Genomic DNA, 15860 nt, shown 5'->3' on the forward strand with positions numbered 1-15860 from the left:
TTGTCTAATGATAGGAAGCAGCATAAAAAATATGAATTCTTACTGGAGTGATTTACGGAGAGCAGGGAGAACAAGGTGAGGAAGGTTATGAGTGACCCAAAGCTTGGAAGTGACAAAGAGGTCTTGGCGGGTGACGAGACCAAGCTGAATAGCCTCCTTCAAGGCCTCTCCGAGGGCCTGCTCGGAGCCGTAGGCGGTGGCCGTGTCGAAGTGCCTGTAGCCTTGCCTGACGGCCTCAACGATGGCCTCCTTAGCGTCTTTCTTGCATGTGAAGTCAGGTGCTGATCCCATCCCTATCACCGGCATACTCACTTCGCCAGAGGCGTTGGGAAGCACCACCGTTGGAACCTTAACGGCAGCCATGTCTAATATATAGTTTGATTTAATTATTTGAGAAATTAAATTAATTAGAGTAGTATGTATGTAATGTAGTAGTGCAATAATAAGCTAGGAATGAATGAATAAGGTAAAAGTTGCACCCCTTTATATAGGTGAAAAATAAATAAACGGGATGGAAATGGAATGCATGCATGCATGTAAATATGAGCAAAGAGCATTAATTTTGTTGTAAGTGGGTGGAGCAGTCCAAGTTTAGGGTGTGTGTTAGGTGGAATTGTGTCGGGCTCTACCTCGGGTGAAAAATGAAATAAACTTGATTCTATTTAAATCCACACTTTTCGTATTAGTTATTATTATTAGATTGGATTTTTCTCCGGAATGGTGGTCACGAGATAGAATAATAGATGATGGAATAGTAATCTTATGATAAATATATATTAAAATTAATTATTAACATCAGTCATTAATATAAAATATAAATAAATATTAAAAATAAATTGAATAATATATATATTATATACAAATATTTATTTTTGGTATTAATGGACTTGAAGAGAGGGAGGGTTTCGATGACTTTCGTGAAGGCGAGAAGAGTGGGGCAGCCCTAGTTTTTTTTTCCATCACTCCCAGGAACCAGCTGCTATCAACCTGCAACAAAGGAACGAAGCAGCCCACAATATTTCTTACTTTCTTAGCTCAACAGGTCAAGAACTATAATTCATCGCGGATCGGAGCTACATTTAAGGGTCTGCTGCTGGCCAATAAATTACTGTATGTAAAAGACAATGTTAGAGAATCATTAGAATTAATTAGTATCATATTAGTATCGTATTAGTATCATTTATATTTATAGCATATCTGTATATTAATTGTAAGATTCTATGTCTTTATTACGTTGATTCATCTAGCACCTATAAATACCCCTTGTATATTGTACATTTTATCAAGCTGAATAATACACTTTTCAGATTCCTCTTCTCAGTCTTTTGTTTCTAACATGGTATCCAGAGCTTAGGCATTTTTTTTTTTTCAATGAATTTTCGTTCATAGACTTATTGATTTTCCCTTTCCGACAGTCATTTTTGGCCTCCTTTTTTGTTGCCTTTTTGACGCTTTGGTTCGTCACTCCCATACCCATCTTGTTCGTCTTGTTACCGTGCTTCCATAGCAACCAAAAACGCCGCCATCCGCCTCCCGACGCGCCTCCACGCGCCGCCGCAAGACGCTGCCACGACCAGGTTGCTCTCCCTTCCAGCTTCCACCCGTGCCCTTTTGCCCTCATTTTTCTCTGTGATTCCGACGCTTTGGTTCGTCACCTCCGGCATCATTGTAATCTTCTCTTCGCCGGCTTTCCAACGCCGACAACATCGCCACCAGACTCCACCGGACGCGCCGTCACGCGCCGCCGGAAGTAAGCTGGCCACCTGTGTAATTTGTTTTTCCAGAGTCTCAGCAGCCGTTGATCTCGCACGCCAATCCAACGTTCCTGGTTGTGCCACGTGTCGCGATCACGCCTTCCCTGCAGACCCGCATCGCCTGACCCGAACCGTGCCGCCCGACCCGAACCGCGCCTGACCCGTGCCTTCACCTCACTGCCAGCGTGGCCCTCCCTCCTATCAGGTGCTGACACGTGTCCTCATTTGCTGACGTGTCTGCTGACGTGGCGCTGACGTGGCGGGCAAGTGGGACCCTCCCTAAGGTTTTTGGGTGAGCTCTTTCCGATTCCGCGCTCCGTTTTCTCATTTTCTGCTTCGAAATCGCAGTTTACTCTCCTCTCTTTGCTCTCTTTTATGGAAAAGTCAGATAATTTTGCTGCCACAGACAGAAAGGATAAATTCTGTCGAAACTGCAACCGCTTTGGGCACCTCTTCTCCGTTTGTCCCTCTGTTGAATGTCGCACATGCCACCAGAAAGGTCAAATTAGCTACCATTGTTCACAGTTGTTCTGCCGTTATTGCAAGCTCCCGGGACATTTGATTACTACATGTCCTACTCGTCCTCCACGTCTTGCGCCTGCTTCTGCTGTTGCTGCTACTACTGAACCTACCACTGTCTCTCTATCTGATATTGCATCTCTTCTACAGCGTCTTTTCTCTGTTTCTGGTAATACCCCTGCTGCTTTATCGACCCCTCCAGGTACTTCTAAATGGTACTTTGACTCGGGTTGCTTTAATCACATGTCTCCGTTGCGTAATATTTTCTCGTCCATGTCTGCAACTACAAATGGACCTTCTGTTAATACTGCAAATGGCTCCCTCTTGCATGCAACATACAAGGGTTCTATATCTCAGTCATCTCTTAATCTTCCTGATACTTACTACATTCCCAAATTAAACTTCAATCTTATTTCTGTTGGTCAACTTGTTGATCTGGGTTTTGACGTCACCTTTTCTGTTTCTGGTTGTCGTGTACAGGATCCTCGGACGGGACAGATCATCGGGACTGGACGTAAGGTCGGAAGGTTGTTTGAACTCGAAAGTCTTCATATTCCTCCTGTACCAAATCTCTGTGCTGCTTCTTCTTCCTCTACCCTTCACTTATGGCATCAACGTCTTGCCCACACCTCCTTAGGAAAACTGCGTCCTCTTGTGTCTCAGGGTGTTTTAGGTCAAGTTCCAAATGAATCTTTTGATTGCATTTCTTGCCAAACTGCCAAACAACCTGCTTTATCTTTTCACAATAATTCATCTCTTGCTTGCTCTCCTTTTGATCTCATTCACTCTGATGTTTGGGGCCCCGCTCCCATTGCCTCTATGGGCGAAGCTCGATATTTTGTCATTTTCATTGATGATTATTCCCGTTTTACTTGGGTTTATTTGATGACTAATCGCCATGAGTTACCTCAGATCTATATCAACTTTGCTACTATGATTCAAACTCAGTTTTCCAAGGCCATTAAGGTTTTCCGACGTGATAATGCTATGGAATACCGTGATTCCAAGCTCTTAGCCTTTCTTGCAGAACAGGGTACTCTGTCTGAGTTTTCTTGTCCTGGTACGTCTCAACAAAATGGTAGAGCTGAACGCAAACACCGTCACATTCTTGACTCCGTCCGTGCAATGCTCCTTTCTTCTTCGTGTCCTGAGCGTACTTGGGGTGAAGCTGTTCTTACTGCTGTTCATGTTATCAATAGACTCCCTTCTTCTGTTCTTGGTAATGTTACTCCCTTTGAGCGTCTTTTTCATACCCCACCCGATTACAGTTCTCTTCGAGTTTTCGGTTGTGTATGTTTTGTTCTTCTTCAGCCTCATGAACATAGTAAACTTGAACCTCGGGCTCGTATGTGTTGTTTTCTTGGTTATGGCACTGAACACAAGGGTTATCGTTGTTGGGATCCTCTTTCTAAACGTATTCGTATATCTCGTCATGTTGTCTTTTGGGAGCACCACATGTTTTCTCGGTTCTCATCGTTTGAGTCGATTCCTACTACTCAGTCACCTTTGTTTACTAACCCCAATGTTGATCTTTTTCCTAGTGATGATTCTACAGGTTCTATTTCGAGTGACCCTCCACAGCCTCCTGTTCCTCCGCCTTCTCCATCTCCCGATGAATCCAGACCGGACGATGATCCTGTTCCTACCGTCATGCCTCCTCCTCCTGCTTGTTCTTCTAGGGTAAGGAATCCACCTCCTCATCTTCTTGATTACCATTGCTTTTCTACTATTCTTCATCAACATGAACCTAAGACATTCAGAGAAGCCTCCTCAAACCCAAATTGGCAACAAGCAATGCAAGAAGAATTACAGGCACTTGAAAAAGCACACACTTGGGATCTGGTTGATCCTCCTTCTGATCAGGAAGTTGTGGGCAGTAGATGGGTATACAAGATCAAGACTCGCTCTGATGGCTCTATTGATCGTTATAAGGCCCGCTTGGTTGCTCAAGGTTGTACGCAAGAGTATGGTATTGATTATGAAGAGACTTTTGCCCCTGTCGCTCGCCTTACGTCTGTTCGAGCTCTTCTTGCCATTGCTGCAGTTAAAAAATGGTCTCTCAGTCAGATGGATGTGAAGAATGCATTTCTTAATGGGGACTTGAAACAGAAAGTCTATATGAAACCACCTCCGGGATATCCTTGTCCTTCTCGTAAGGTTTGTCTCCTTCGCAAGGCGCTCTATGGACTTAAGCAAGCCCCTCGTGAATGGTTTGACAAGTTCAGCTCTACCATATGTGATCTTGGTTTCACTTCTAGTCCTCATGAGAATGCTCTCTTCATTCGTAAAAGTGAACGAGGAGTTGTCCTTCTACTTTTATATGTTGATGACATGATCATTACTGGAGATGATGTTGCGACAGTTAGTTGGTGGTCTCGTCTACTTGACTGTCACCCGACCAGACATTGCCTATCCAGTTCATGTTCTCAGCCAGTTCTTGTCAGCTCCTCGTACTACTCACTATGCGGCAGTTCTGCGCATTCTTCGCTACGTCAAAGGCACTCTATTTCATGGCCTTTATTTTTCTGCTCATTCCTCTTTGACACTACAGGCATACTCCGATGCTGATTGGGCTGGTGATCCCACTGATCGTCGTTCCACTACTGGTTACTGTTTGTTCCTTGGCGACGCTCTCATTTCTTGGCGTGCTAAGAAGCAGACCTTCACCGCTCGGTCAAGCACAGAAGCTGAATACCGTGCCCTCGCTGACACCACTGCTGAGGTTCTCTCGGTTCGTTGGCTTCTCGAAGATCTGGGTGCTCCTCAGTCCACTCCTACTGATGTTTTTTGTGATAACCGCAGTGCTATTCAGATTGCCCATAATGATGTGTTTCATGAACGCACCAAACACATTGAGATTGATTGTCATTTTGTTCGGCAACGAATTCTCTTTAATGCTATTCGTCTCATTGCTGTTGGAACACTGGATCAGACTGCTGATATCTTCACGAAAGCTCATCATCCGACTCGTTTCCGGACTTTGTTATCCAAACTCAAGCTGGTATCCTTAGCTCCCACTTGAGTTTGAGGGGGGATGTTAGAGAATCATTAGAATTAATTAGTATCATATTAGTATCGTATTAGTATCATTTATATTTATAGCATATCTGTATATTAATTGTAAGATTCTATGTCTTTATTACGTTGATTCATCTAGCACCTATAAATACCCCTTGTATATTGTACATTTTATCAAGCTGAATAATACACTTTTCAGATTCCTCTTCTCAGTCTTTTGTTTCTAACAGACAAAATTCGAATTCCTAACACTTGTTTAAGCGGATGAGTGAGCTGACGTCTGGACTAATCAAAGTTGGTTACCCAGCTTTCTCTTTACGGGCCAATGCTGACGGGACTTTTCAAATCTGCAGCTTACATCCTTATTGAAATTCTTCTCTCTTCAGTCGACAAATCGGAGCGTTCTTTTTCTTCAGCCAGCTGCTTTGGTTATAGAAAAAGTGATGAGGAGCACTGGTTGTTGTGGTTTAATTTAAATTTGGGTAGATAAATGTTAGTTGAGGTTTTACAAAGAGAGAGTCAGGTTCTGTAATATTAAGTTAATAGTTGGATTAGGGTGGGTTAGTGTCTGGGTGTGTGGGTCAGACTTCCTAGCCCATATCATGACAAAAAAAAAAATCAGAAACAAATATTAAATAGCAATTCGCCAATTTCACAAGCTAGGAGTATAGGGGGATGTGAATTTGTGATATAATGTCTGCGAATTGTCTAATCTATCCAAAAAAAAAAGCCTAGGAGTATTAATGCGTTTTAAATTTGAAGCCGTTTTAAAAAGTTTGTCTTTAATGTTGTCTTTTTAAGAGAGTAGTCCGTACATCCCTTTATTTGTCAAATTTAAAATTTGTATGTGCAATTTTCTTTTGTGACACGTGTCAGCCGTGAAACAAACACGTATACTATGCTGCCATTGACTGGGTTGAATACTAACAAACTTTGGTGATTGATTCATAGAGGAGGAGTCTTGGACCTTTACTTAGTCCATTGCCCAATAATTGCAAAGCCGCCAAAACTAATAAAATGTAATCTAACATTGTAAATACATATAGCATATTCCACTTAATTATCTACAAAACTTAATCTTGGAGACCAAAGTGCGTGCTAGCTGATGCAAGCATACACGTAACAGGTGGCTTCATTGGACTATATATATAGCACTTAGTTATTAGTTAGCACCACAACATTACATTGATACTCTTATTATTAGAAAACATTTACTACATCCAATTTGTGACATATACAATGTCTTCAACAGAAAAACCAGCAGCGGTCCCTGTCCCAAATGTGGTCCTACAATCATCATTCAGCATGCCGGTGATCGCCTTTGGAACTGGCTCCGAAGCAAACGACAACGACACCATCAAAGCGGCGGCCGTTGAGGCCATCAAGCTCGGTTACAGGCACTTCGACACCGCTTCCTTTTATGACTCCGAACAGCCTCTCGGAGAAGCCTTTGCTGAAGCCCTTCAACTTGGCCTCCTAAATTCCAGAGATGAACTTTTCATCACTTCCAAGTTATGGCTCTCCGATAATCATCCCCATCTTGTTCTCCCTGCTTTACAAAAATCGCTTCAGTAAGATCATTTTATCTTTTATAATTAACTAGATATGATTAAAGTGGTGAAAACTCAGGTGCAGTCGACTTCGTGTGAAGTTGATAGTCGAGAGCCGTTAGAAGAAAATTTAGTCAAATCAGTCAAATCATCTAATGGTTTTTAGTTATAAATTTTACAAGAAATCAATTACACCTAAGTTTCCACCTATTAAAGTATATGTTGAGAAGGCATCATTGATGAATAATAATAAACTATGATTGATTGATGCATGCCTTCAGGAATCTTGGATTAGAATACTTGGACCTTTACTTGGTCCACTGTCCAATGAGTGCAAAGCCTGAAATAAGAAAATTTCCTTATAACGAAGATGAATTGGTGCCATTTGACATGAAGGGTGTTTGGACTTCAATGGAGAAATGCCACAGCTTGGGTCTCACAAAATCAATTGGAGTTAGCAACTTCTCTACCAAGAAACTTGAACAACTCCTCTCATTTGCTACTATTCCTCCTGCCGTTAATCAAGTAATTTTTTTATTTATATTAATTATACAAATAAATATTAATTTTATTCATTGGATCACTAAACTAAATACCGTTCCACACCGAATCACACAATAAATAGGTGGAGTTGAATGCTTCCTGGCAGCAAAAGAATCTAAGAGAATATTGCAAAACCAAGAATATTGTGATAACTGCATATTCTCCTTTGGGAGCCAAAGGAACCAGTTGGGGTAGTAATGATGTTATGGACAGTGAATTGCTCAAGCAAATTGCACATGCTCATGGAAAAACTGTTGCTCAGGTAAAAAAAAAAGTTGTGTATCAATTTTGAGTTTAGATTATATATATAGAACCATTTTTAACGTAACTTGGTGTATCTAATTATATTGATGTAATGCATTTGAATTGGTTATAGGTAAGTCTTAGATGGTTGTACGAGCAAGGTGTGACTTTTGCAGTAAAGAGCTACACCAAGGAGAGAATGAAACAGAACTTCGAAATATTTGATTTTTCGCTTACAAATGATGACTACCAAAAGATTAATCAAATCAAACAGACGCGCAAAATGAACGGGCCTGCTACATTCGATCTTTCTGATATTCTATGGGATGGAGAAAATTAGATACCACATTCATTCATGTTTTGTGTTTTGTGCGTGCATGGCCATCTAATAGAAGAATCAATAGTCTTCAAATAAAAGGATTTATTCTCAGAGAATAAGTATATATTGTTATTGTTTAGAGCTAAATTATTGTTTATGTCTTGAGTTATTGTAACTATTGTTTATTTGTGTTGTTATTGAGTTTATAAGTGGAATGAAGTATCATTCAATCAGTGAGTAATTTGTAATTCTTCTTGTATAATTAAGTTTTGCGTAATGGATATCTTTAACTTTGATCTCTTCTCTCTGCTTTTGTAATATAATATGTGAGAACCTGAAAATGAAATTGAAATTAAATTGAAATACATATAAATACAGAAAATTGTTAAAAAGTTTTTAGTTTTGTACGGTTAGTAAGTTTGTTAGAATTTGTTAAAATTAGTTGAAAATTAGTTGTTTATCTTTTTCTTTTGTACAAATATATAGGGTAGGTGTGTATTTATAATGTAAAAATGTGATGCTTCATTCATTTAATGTATAAAGCATTATTCAAAATTTTTTTGACTTCTTCGAACCTTTTTTCACTCTCTTCTTCAATTTTAAATTTGTTAAAACTTTATCATCAGCTTTAGTTCTTACTTTTCTTTTTTTCTCTCAACAGCTTGCAACATTAGACAGGTACCATTTTATATGGTATTAGAGTTTCAAACGATCATTCAATAGCGTTTTATGACATGAATGTTGCCAACTCTACTAATTCTGTTGCGGATTTTGGCGATTTGTTGTTTTTATGGCCCAATTTTCACAGTTTCAAAGTTAATTTATCAGATCGGGTTCTTCCCTCATTTCTAATTTTATTAGTCTCTATTTTTTTCCATTATGGCAAAAGTCTTAGCATTTTGTTGATATCTCTTCAACTCACACCTCAAAATTATTATCAGTGGTCACATGATATGTGGCGACAGTGGTGTGCTCTCAGATCTAAGATCTACAAAAAGATTAATTACTTTCTTCTTATTTACTTTGAGGCCTACGTAATATAGAGTTAGAAGAAAGACTTATAGTATAGCATTCAAAGAAGTTAGGGACTAGGAAGGAACTAAGAACTACGCTTTAAGGGCTTTTGGAATTAATTAATTACCCCGAGGAATTTAAAGGGCATTTTAAGATATTCTCTTTGATGATGAAGCTCTCAGATCTAAGAATAAGATGAAATTTCTAGATGGATCAATTATAAAACTTGCTGAGCATGAAGTTATAGCTACCTTCGAAGCTAAGGATCGGTGCAATAGTTTTCTTCTTTTTTGGATCAATCTCTCTTAATCTAGAAATTGTTAAGAACGTGATATGGATCACTTCTGTAAATGATTTAAACATTTGCTACTCGCATGAAAATGTGTTTCATAGTTGATGAGCTGAAAGATGCTATTCGCCAAGATGATTTTATTGTTACTACTATTTTATTAAATTAAAATCTATTTAAGAAAAATTAAAAAATTTTCGTATAATTCCGAGTTGTTTAACTTGTATTAATGGTTGCAATTGTGGATCAAAAGACGAGATAGAAATTCAGAGGTAAACAAGCTTCTAAAAACTATAGCAAAGGAAATACTTTATATGTTGTGCACTTATTATAACCGAATTCGTCATTTGGTTAATAATTGTTATAAGAAAAACAATTTTTTTCGTACTTAAAACAGAAATTTACAAATCATCAGTACTAAAGGGGTAATTAAAGATTCCAGTGTTGAGCTAACTAATTCTAGTCAGAATGATAACTGCATGGACGGACATCAGGGAGTAAATGATAGTCTTGGTCCCCCAACTTTTTTTAATAGTAATAAATTATTATGTATAATTTAATTTTTTTAAAAAAATTATTTATTATTTAGTTTAGTATAAATAAAAATTCAGCCTAATTTAAATATTAATAATTTTTAATATTTAAAAAGTAAGTAACAGTATTAAAAAATTTGAAAAAGATATTATTATTAATTAATTAAATAAAAATTTTCAAATTTCATAAAGTGAATTCTTTTTCTTTTTGTGGCCGTCTTTTTTTATTTATTTGGTATTAATTCTCTCAGTTTCAACTGCTACAATTAAAAAATCTTTTTCAACTATGAATATTGTGAAAAATAACTTAGAAATAAAATAAAAGATGAATTTCTTACTAATTGTCTTTTAATTATATTAAAAAAAATTACTGAAAAATTTGACACAAATTCTATTATCGGTGAATTTTATGATACAAAGATTCGACCACTTCGTTAATAAAAAGTATACACATATTTTTTTATTTTAAAATATATTCTATATCGATATATTTTTGTAATACATCTTATATTATATAATTTTTTTATATAATTTCTAATATTATATGTGATTTTGGTCCATAATATCATTTATGGATCCGTTGGATTAGAATACTTGGACCTTTACTTAATCCATTGGCCAATGAGTGCAAAGCCTAAACTAAGGACATTTCTTAATAGAATTATTAAAGAAGGGGAGACGCTCGCAATTACGGATGATATTTTAAACGTAGATAGTTAATATCTGAAAAGATAAAAGGTAATTAAATAGTTTGAATGTTATCTAACATAGTAAATACATACATAAAGCTATAAAATGAAAAATTAAAAGTTAATCCTAATTAAGTTAAAATATTTATATAACTTTTTTCTTAAAACAGATTTGAGACTCACTTAAAACTTATAATTAGAATACATTAAGAGTTACATATTAGAATAGACATTAACTAAAGAAAAAAAAAAGAAAATATATATAATGGATGATATAGTATAATAAATATTCCTGGTGTAGTTATCTACATGAGTTAAGCTTGTATACGAAACAAATAAAAAACGAAACGTGCGTGCTGATGCATGCATACACGTAACAGGTAATTAAATACAGGACAAGTATAGGTAACTAATAATATTCTTGAACAATATGTGAATAATGTGAATTAATAGAGTTAAAAGAGTAAATTTAATAAGTAACACTAAATTAGGATGTAATATACTTATATTTAATTGGTGGTTATTCATGTTGCTTAAGATAATCATTATTCTCCTAACACTCCCCTTAAATATATATACCATATTTTTGACCTTATGGCTGCTTCATTGGACTATATAATGAAAGAATCTTAGCACTTCCACGTTGCATATACATTATACAATGTCTTCAACAGAAAAACCAGCAGCGGTCTCTGTCCCAAATGTGGTCCTACAATCATCATTCAACATGCCGGTGATCGGCTTTGGAACTGGCTCCGAAGCAAACGACAACGACACCATCAAAGCAGCGGCCATTGAGGCCATCAAGCTCGGTTACAGGCACTTTGACACCGCTTCCATCTATGATTCCGAACAGCCTCTCGGAGAAGCCTTTGCTGAAGCCCTTCAACTTGGCCTCATAAATTCCAGAGATGAACTTTTCATCACTTCCAAGTTATGGCTCTCCGATAATCATCCTCATCTTGTTCTCCCTGCTTTACAAAACTCACTCCAGTAAGATCATTTTATTTTCATAATTAATCAGATATTATTAAAGTATATGTTGATGAATAATAAATTCTGATTGATTAATAATAAATTCAAGTAAATGTCTTTTTCGATCTCTAACTATTTACTCGATGGACTTCCCACCCCTTAAAAAATCTAAAAATCCAAATCGATTCCTATCTACTTTGATATATGTACGTTCTAGACCTTATCTATTTTGAGTAAATGCCTTTTTTCGATTCCTAAACAGAAAATGAAATGTACATATATCAAAGTAGATAGACACCGATTTGAATTTTTAGATTTTTTAGGAGGTGAAAAGCCTATCAAACAAATGGTTAGGGACTGAAAAGGACATTTACTCAAATAAATTCTAATTGATGTATGCATGCAGGAATCTTGGATTAGAATACTTGGATCTTTACTTGGTCCACTGTCCAATGAGTGCAAAGCCTGAAATAAGAAAATTTCCTTATAATGAAGATGAATTGGTGCCATTTGACATGAAGGGTGTTTGGACTTCAATGGAGAAATGCCACAGCTTGAGTCTCACAAAATCAATTGGAGTTAGCAACTTCTCTACCAAGAAACTTGAACATCTCCTCTCTTTTGCTACTATTCCTCCTGCAGTTAATCAAGTAATTTTTTTATTCATATTAATTAAACAAATAAACATTGATTTTATTCATTGGATCACTAAATTAAATACCGTTCCACACTAATCACACAATAAATAGGTGGAGTTGAATACATCCTGGCAGCAAAAGAATCTAAGAGAATATTGCAAAACCAAGAATATTGTGATAACTGCATTTTCTCCTTTGGGAGCCAAAGGAGCCAGTTGGGGTAGTAATGATGTTATGGACAGTGAATTGCTCAAGCAAATAGCACATGCTCATGGTAAAACTGTTGCTCAGGTAAAAAAAAAAAAAAAATTAAAGTTGTGCATCAATTTTGAGTTTACATTATGTATATAGAACCATTTACAATGTAACTCGACCTATATCTAATGATGTAATGAATTTGAATTGGTTATAGGTAAGTCTTAGATGGTTGTATGAGCAAGGTGTGACTTTTGCAGTGAAGAGCTACAACAAAGAGAGAATGAAACAAAATCTAGATATATTTGATTTTTCGCTTACAAATGATGACTACCAAAAGATTAATCACATCAAACAAGAGCGAAAACTGAAGAACGGTCCTGCTGCTTTCGATCTTCTTCTTCCAATCTCGAGAAAAGCAATAATGATACTACTTATTGTGTCTTTCATGTGTATACCTTTCGTTTTAAGATTGGATAAGTATATTTGATTGATGTTTTAAATATTTAGCTTTAATTTTAAATTATTGTCTACATATTTGAGTTATTGTAGTTGATTTGTCGTTAATGAGTTTATAGATGGAATGAAGCATTCTAGCCATTCTTCAATAAGTGATTTAATTTATTGTAATTCTTTTGTATAAGTTTTGCGTAATATAATGGATGTATTTAATGATATATGATACAGTCGGAAGAGACCTATATAACTTGATATGCACAGATATTATCACCTGCTGATCAAAAGAAATGAAAATGAAATGACAAGCTATGAAGATGTATATAAACAAAAGGAACATAGACGATGATAATGAAATTGACGAAGAATAGAGACAAGGACAGGGACCAGAGGCGAGGCAGAGAAGAACCACGACGAAGGTTTGAATTATATTTTTCTCCAGCTCTTTTAATTTTCAGCCCCCCAACACTCTCAACTTCTCTCGGCAATTCTAATTCCTGTTGCAATTCTTCTATAACCTTCTTTGAATTATATTTACTAGAGCATTGTCATTAAACCAATTCGTGTCTGCATGTCTTGATTTTCTGGGCTAGTATATACATTGTTGATCTGCTAAAATTAATGCTCCAAGCTTCTTTAATAACTTCTCTGGCTTTTTTTTTCTCGCACCATCTTGCTTAGAATTTAAACCTTCTCTTTATAGCCTCCATTTGTGGGGTGTTTTCTAGTAAGAAAGGTACATAACCCGATCCATTTTTCACAAGCCTAATAACCACTAAAGAGGGATATAGGGTCAACCAGTTTATATACACCAGTACAAGATCCAACCTTTCGTGTATTAGATCTACCCCTGGCCTCCTATTTGACCCATGGTTTTCAAAATTGGATTAGACCAGTTGGTTGAACCAGTTCAACCAAAAATTGGCATTACAAGTGGTTCGATTCACCACTAAAAATCACTCATGACAGAATCAGAAAGAAACCGCTGAACCTCTAGTTTGGACCGATAATCGGCTGATTTGCTTAATGCAGTGTTGTTTTGGAAAAAGAAAAAGAATGCGTTGCTACTCCGAATGCTGGGATTTTTTTATTTAAATTAAATAAATATAAAATTTACCATTTAAATAAATATGGAAGTATTTATTAAAATGCATTTCTTATCATATCTCGAATGTATCCATAATACGTGCAAGCAAGATAATTTTTATATATAACGTTACGATATTTTCGTAAAATATCATATATATCAACATGCAAAACATTATTTTCTTAAAAACTAATTTATTTGAATTAGAACTCAAAAAAAGTATATAAAAAATTGATCGAATTGGATTGATTTAAACTTGAAATAATATTTTACGAGAAATGAAAAGTTACGTGTAAAAATTTAAAACATTAATTATGTGAAAAAATATTAGGGATTAAAAGTTATGTGATCAGGATGAAAAATTACGTGGTCTGATTTCATGATGAGAGGAAACAGAATTATTTTTTTCATTTTTTTCTATTTTACCTGTTTCATCAATTCCACGTTTGTTTTAATATAATAACTGAACACATACCAAAGGTTTTTGATTTTTTTTTTCATCGTATAACTGAACACGTACAACTTTATTATTTTTTTTAAATTTAAATCAATCTAATTTGATCTATTTTTATATGTACTCTCTTTGAGTACGAATTCAAATGGGTTAATTTTCAAGAAAATGATGTACTAATTAATTTTGAATAACTAATTTTAAATACGTAGGAGAAGATACAACTTTTAAAAATTGGATTAATTTAAAAATAAAAATTAAATTGATATTGTTTTAATCATAATTTTTTTATAATAATTTTTTCTATAATAATACACGCAGATTTAAATTTACAAAAATATTGTAACGTTTATAAATACGCAATTTTAAATTATTACAGGGATTTTGTGTTTTTGTTAGAAATAATTGATTTGTTTTGACTTTGGTGTGTTGCTATGTTGTGTTTTTTATTTTTTGTTGAATGATTATTTGATTTTTGAGTTTTGGCTCTAGCATGGACAAGATTACAGGAGTTTTATGTTTTTGTTGAAATTATTGATAAAAATGGGCTTTGCTATGCTACCGCTGTTTTTGAATTTTCGGCTCTAGTATTTTTAAATTTTTGTTGATAATTGATTGATTTCATGGTTTTTGTTAATTTTTTTGTTTGTTGTGGCTTTCTTTAGTTAGTGGGTGACCAAATCCTCATAGACAAAGACCAAGAGGAGCTAGTAGAGCTGAAAAGGGTTCAAGAAAAAATGGTGGGAACTCCTATTAATGGAAGAGCAAGGCCAGCTTTTGCAGTTGTAAATCGTGGAAATGATCAACAACATGGCCCTATCCACCTAGCAATGCTGGGTCGGATTATGGTGTTATAGAGTTCATTAGAGAGGATATTGAAGCCTTGCTGAATGAAAAGTCCAAAAGGAAAGACAAATTCAATTATAAGGTTAGTTAAGATGTTGTTTTAAGCTCCTTGAGTTGGTATGTTATGTGTTGGCATCAATGCTTGTTTCGGTTAATTATTTGAGTTTGAGACCAAAGATGAACCAAGATTCTTTGTTGTTTAGGTAACTATCAACGTGTATTAACACTAAATCAAGGAAGAAGAACTGAATTCAATTATTGTGGAAATAAGAAGGAATTGCACTTCATTGCAAGAGAAGTTAATAAAGGAATAAACAGAAAGATTAGTAAATTAGATTTTTCCTCTAAAAAGTTAAATAAAAGTTTTGAACAATAAATAATTAATGATACAGATCCCAAATTTCCAATATGATCATGTGAGGTATCACACTATTACTGTATTAGATAGATAAATTCCAAACTCATATTTGATAGCGTTCCCAAGAAAAACGTTATATATCCTCCTCAATTTAATTTTAATTTTTCAACAAAATTTGAAATTTGAAATTAAATAAGACGGGATAAAATCTACCCAAAATAAATAGATAGAGATATGCAACAAACAAGACACTATGAGTTTGTTTAGGTATTATTCAATTATTAGAAAAAAAATTTAGTGTGTTTAACAAAATTTTAATAATAAAAGTAAAAATATTAGCAAAATAAAAAGAATATTTTTTAAAAAATTATAATTTATATATT

The 15860-nt window shown here is 35.3% G+C and overlaps 3 protein-coding genes and 1 long non-coding RNA gene across 4 annotated transcripts; 3 read left to right on the forward strand and 1 right to left on the reverse strand.

The window, feature by feature from the left end:
* Positions 1-39: 39 nt before the first annotated feature.
* LOC107496009 (NAD(P)H-dependent 6'-deoxychalcone synthase-like) lies at positions 40-363 on the reverse strand. Its single transcript, XM_052252028.1, has one exon. It carries the CDS (start codon positions 361-363, stop codon positions 40-42), a length of 324 nt encoding a protein of 107 aa, XP_052107988.1.
* A 6096-nt stretch (positions 364-6459) lies between these two features.
* LOC107496020 (NAD(P)H-dependent 6'-deoxychalcone synthase) lies at positions 6460-8249 on the forward strand. Its single transcript, XM_016117225.3, has 4 exons — positions 6460-6862; positions 7123-7366; positions 7467-7646; positions 7761-8249. The coding sequence occupies exons 1-4, from the start codon at positions 6531-6533 to the stop codon at positions 7965-7967; spliced, it is 963 nt and encodes a 320-aa protein (XP_015972711.1). The 5' UTR covers positions 6460-6530; the 3' UTR covers positions 7968-8249.
* A 2849-nt stretch (positions 8250-11098) lies between these two features.
* On the forward strand, positions 11099-12677 carry LOC107496021 (NAD(P)H-dependent 6'-deoxychalcone synthase; the record flags this gene model as incomplete). Its single annotated transcript, XM_021126917.2, is given in 4 exon segments — positions 11099-11464; positions 11853-12096; positions 12196-12375; positions 12497-12677. Coding segments are annotated over 4 exon segments (937 nt in total), but the record flags the coding sequence as incomplete, so codon positions are not given.
* Positions 12678-12684: 7 nt separating this feature from the next.
* LOC127740648 (uncharacterized) lies at positions 12685-15223 on the forward strand. The gene is made up of 2 exons (XR_008001355.1): positions 12685-13154; positions 14939-15223. It is a non-coding gene; the product is annotated as an uncharacterized LOC127740648 (long non-coding RNA).
* The last annotated feature ends 637 nt before the right edge of the window (positions 15224-15860 follow it).

This window comes from Arachis duranensis, chromosome 7, assembly GCF_000817695.3.
Source record: "Arachis duranensis cultivar V14167 chromosome 7, aradu.V14167.gnm2.J7QH, whole genome shotgun sequence".
Classification (NCBI taxonomy): domain Eukaryota; kingdom Viridiplantae; phylum Streptophyta; class Magnoliopsida; order Fabales; family Fabaceae; genus Arachis; species Arachis duranensis.

What these genes read in the sequence shown, in the direction of transcription:
- LOC107496009 (XM_052252028.1), bottom strand. Translation starts at nt 363, where the DNA reads ATGGCTGCCGTTAAGGTTCCAACGGTGGTGCTTCCCAACGCCTCTGGC.
- LOC107496020 (XM_016117225.3), top strand. Translation starts at nt 6,531, where the DNA reads ATGTCTTCAACAGAAAAACCAGCAGCGGTCCCTGTCCCAAATGTGGTC. An exon ending in GCTTTACAAAAATCGCTTCA is followed by an intron (nt 6,863 to 7,122) that starts GTAAGATCATTT and finishes GCATGCCTTCAG; the next exon opens with GAATCTTGGATTAGAATACT. An exon ending in ATGGAAAAACTGTTGCTCAG is followed by an intron (nt 7,647 to 7,760) that starts GTAAAAAAAAAA and finishes AATTGGTTATAG; the next exon opens with GTAAGTCTTAGATGGTTGTA.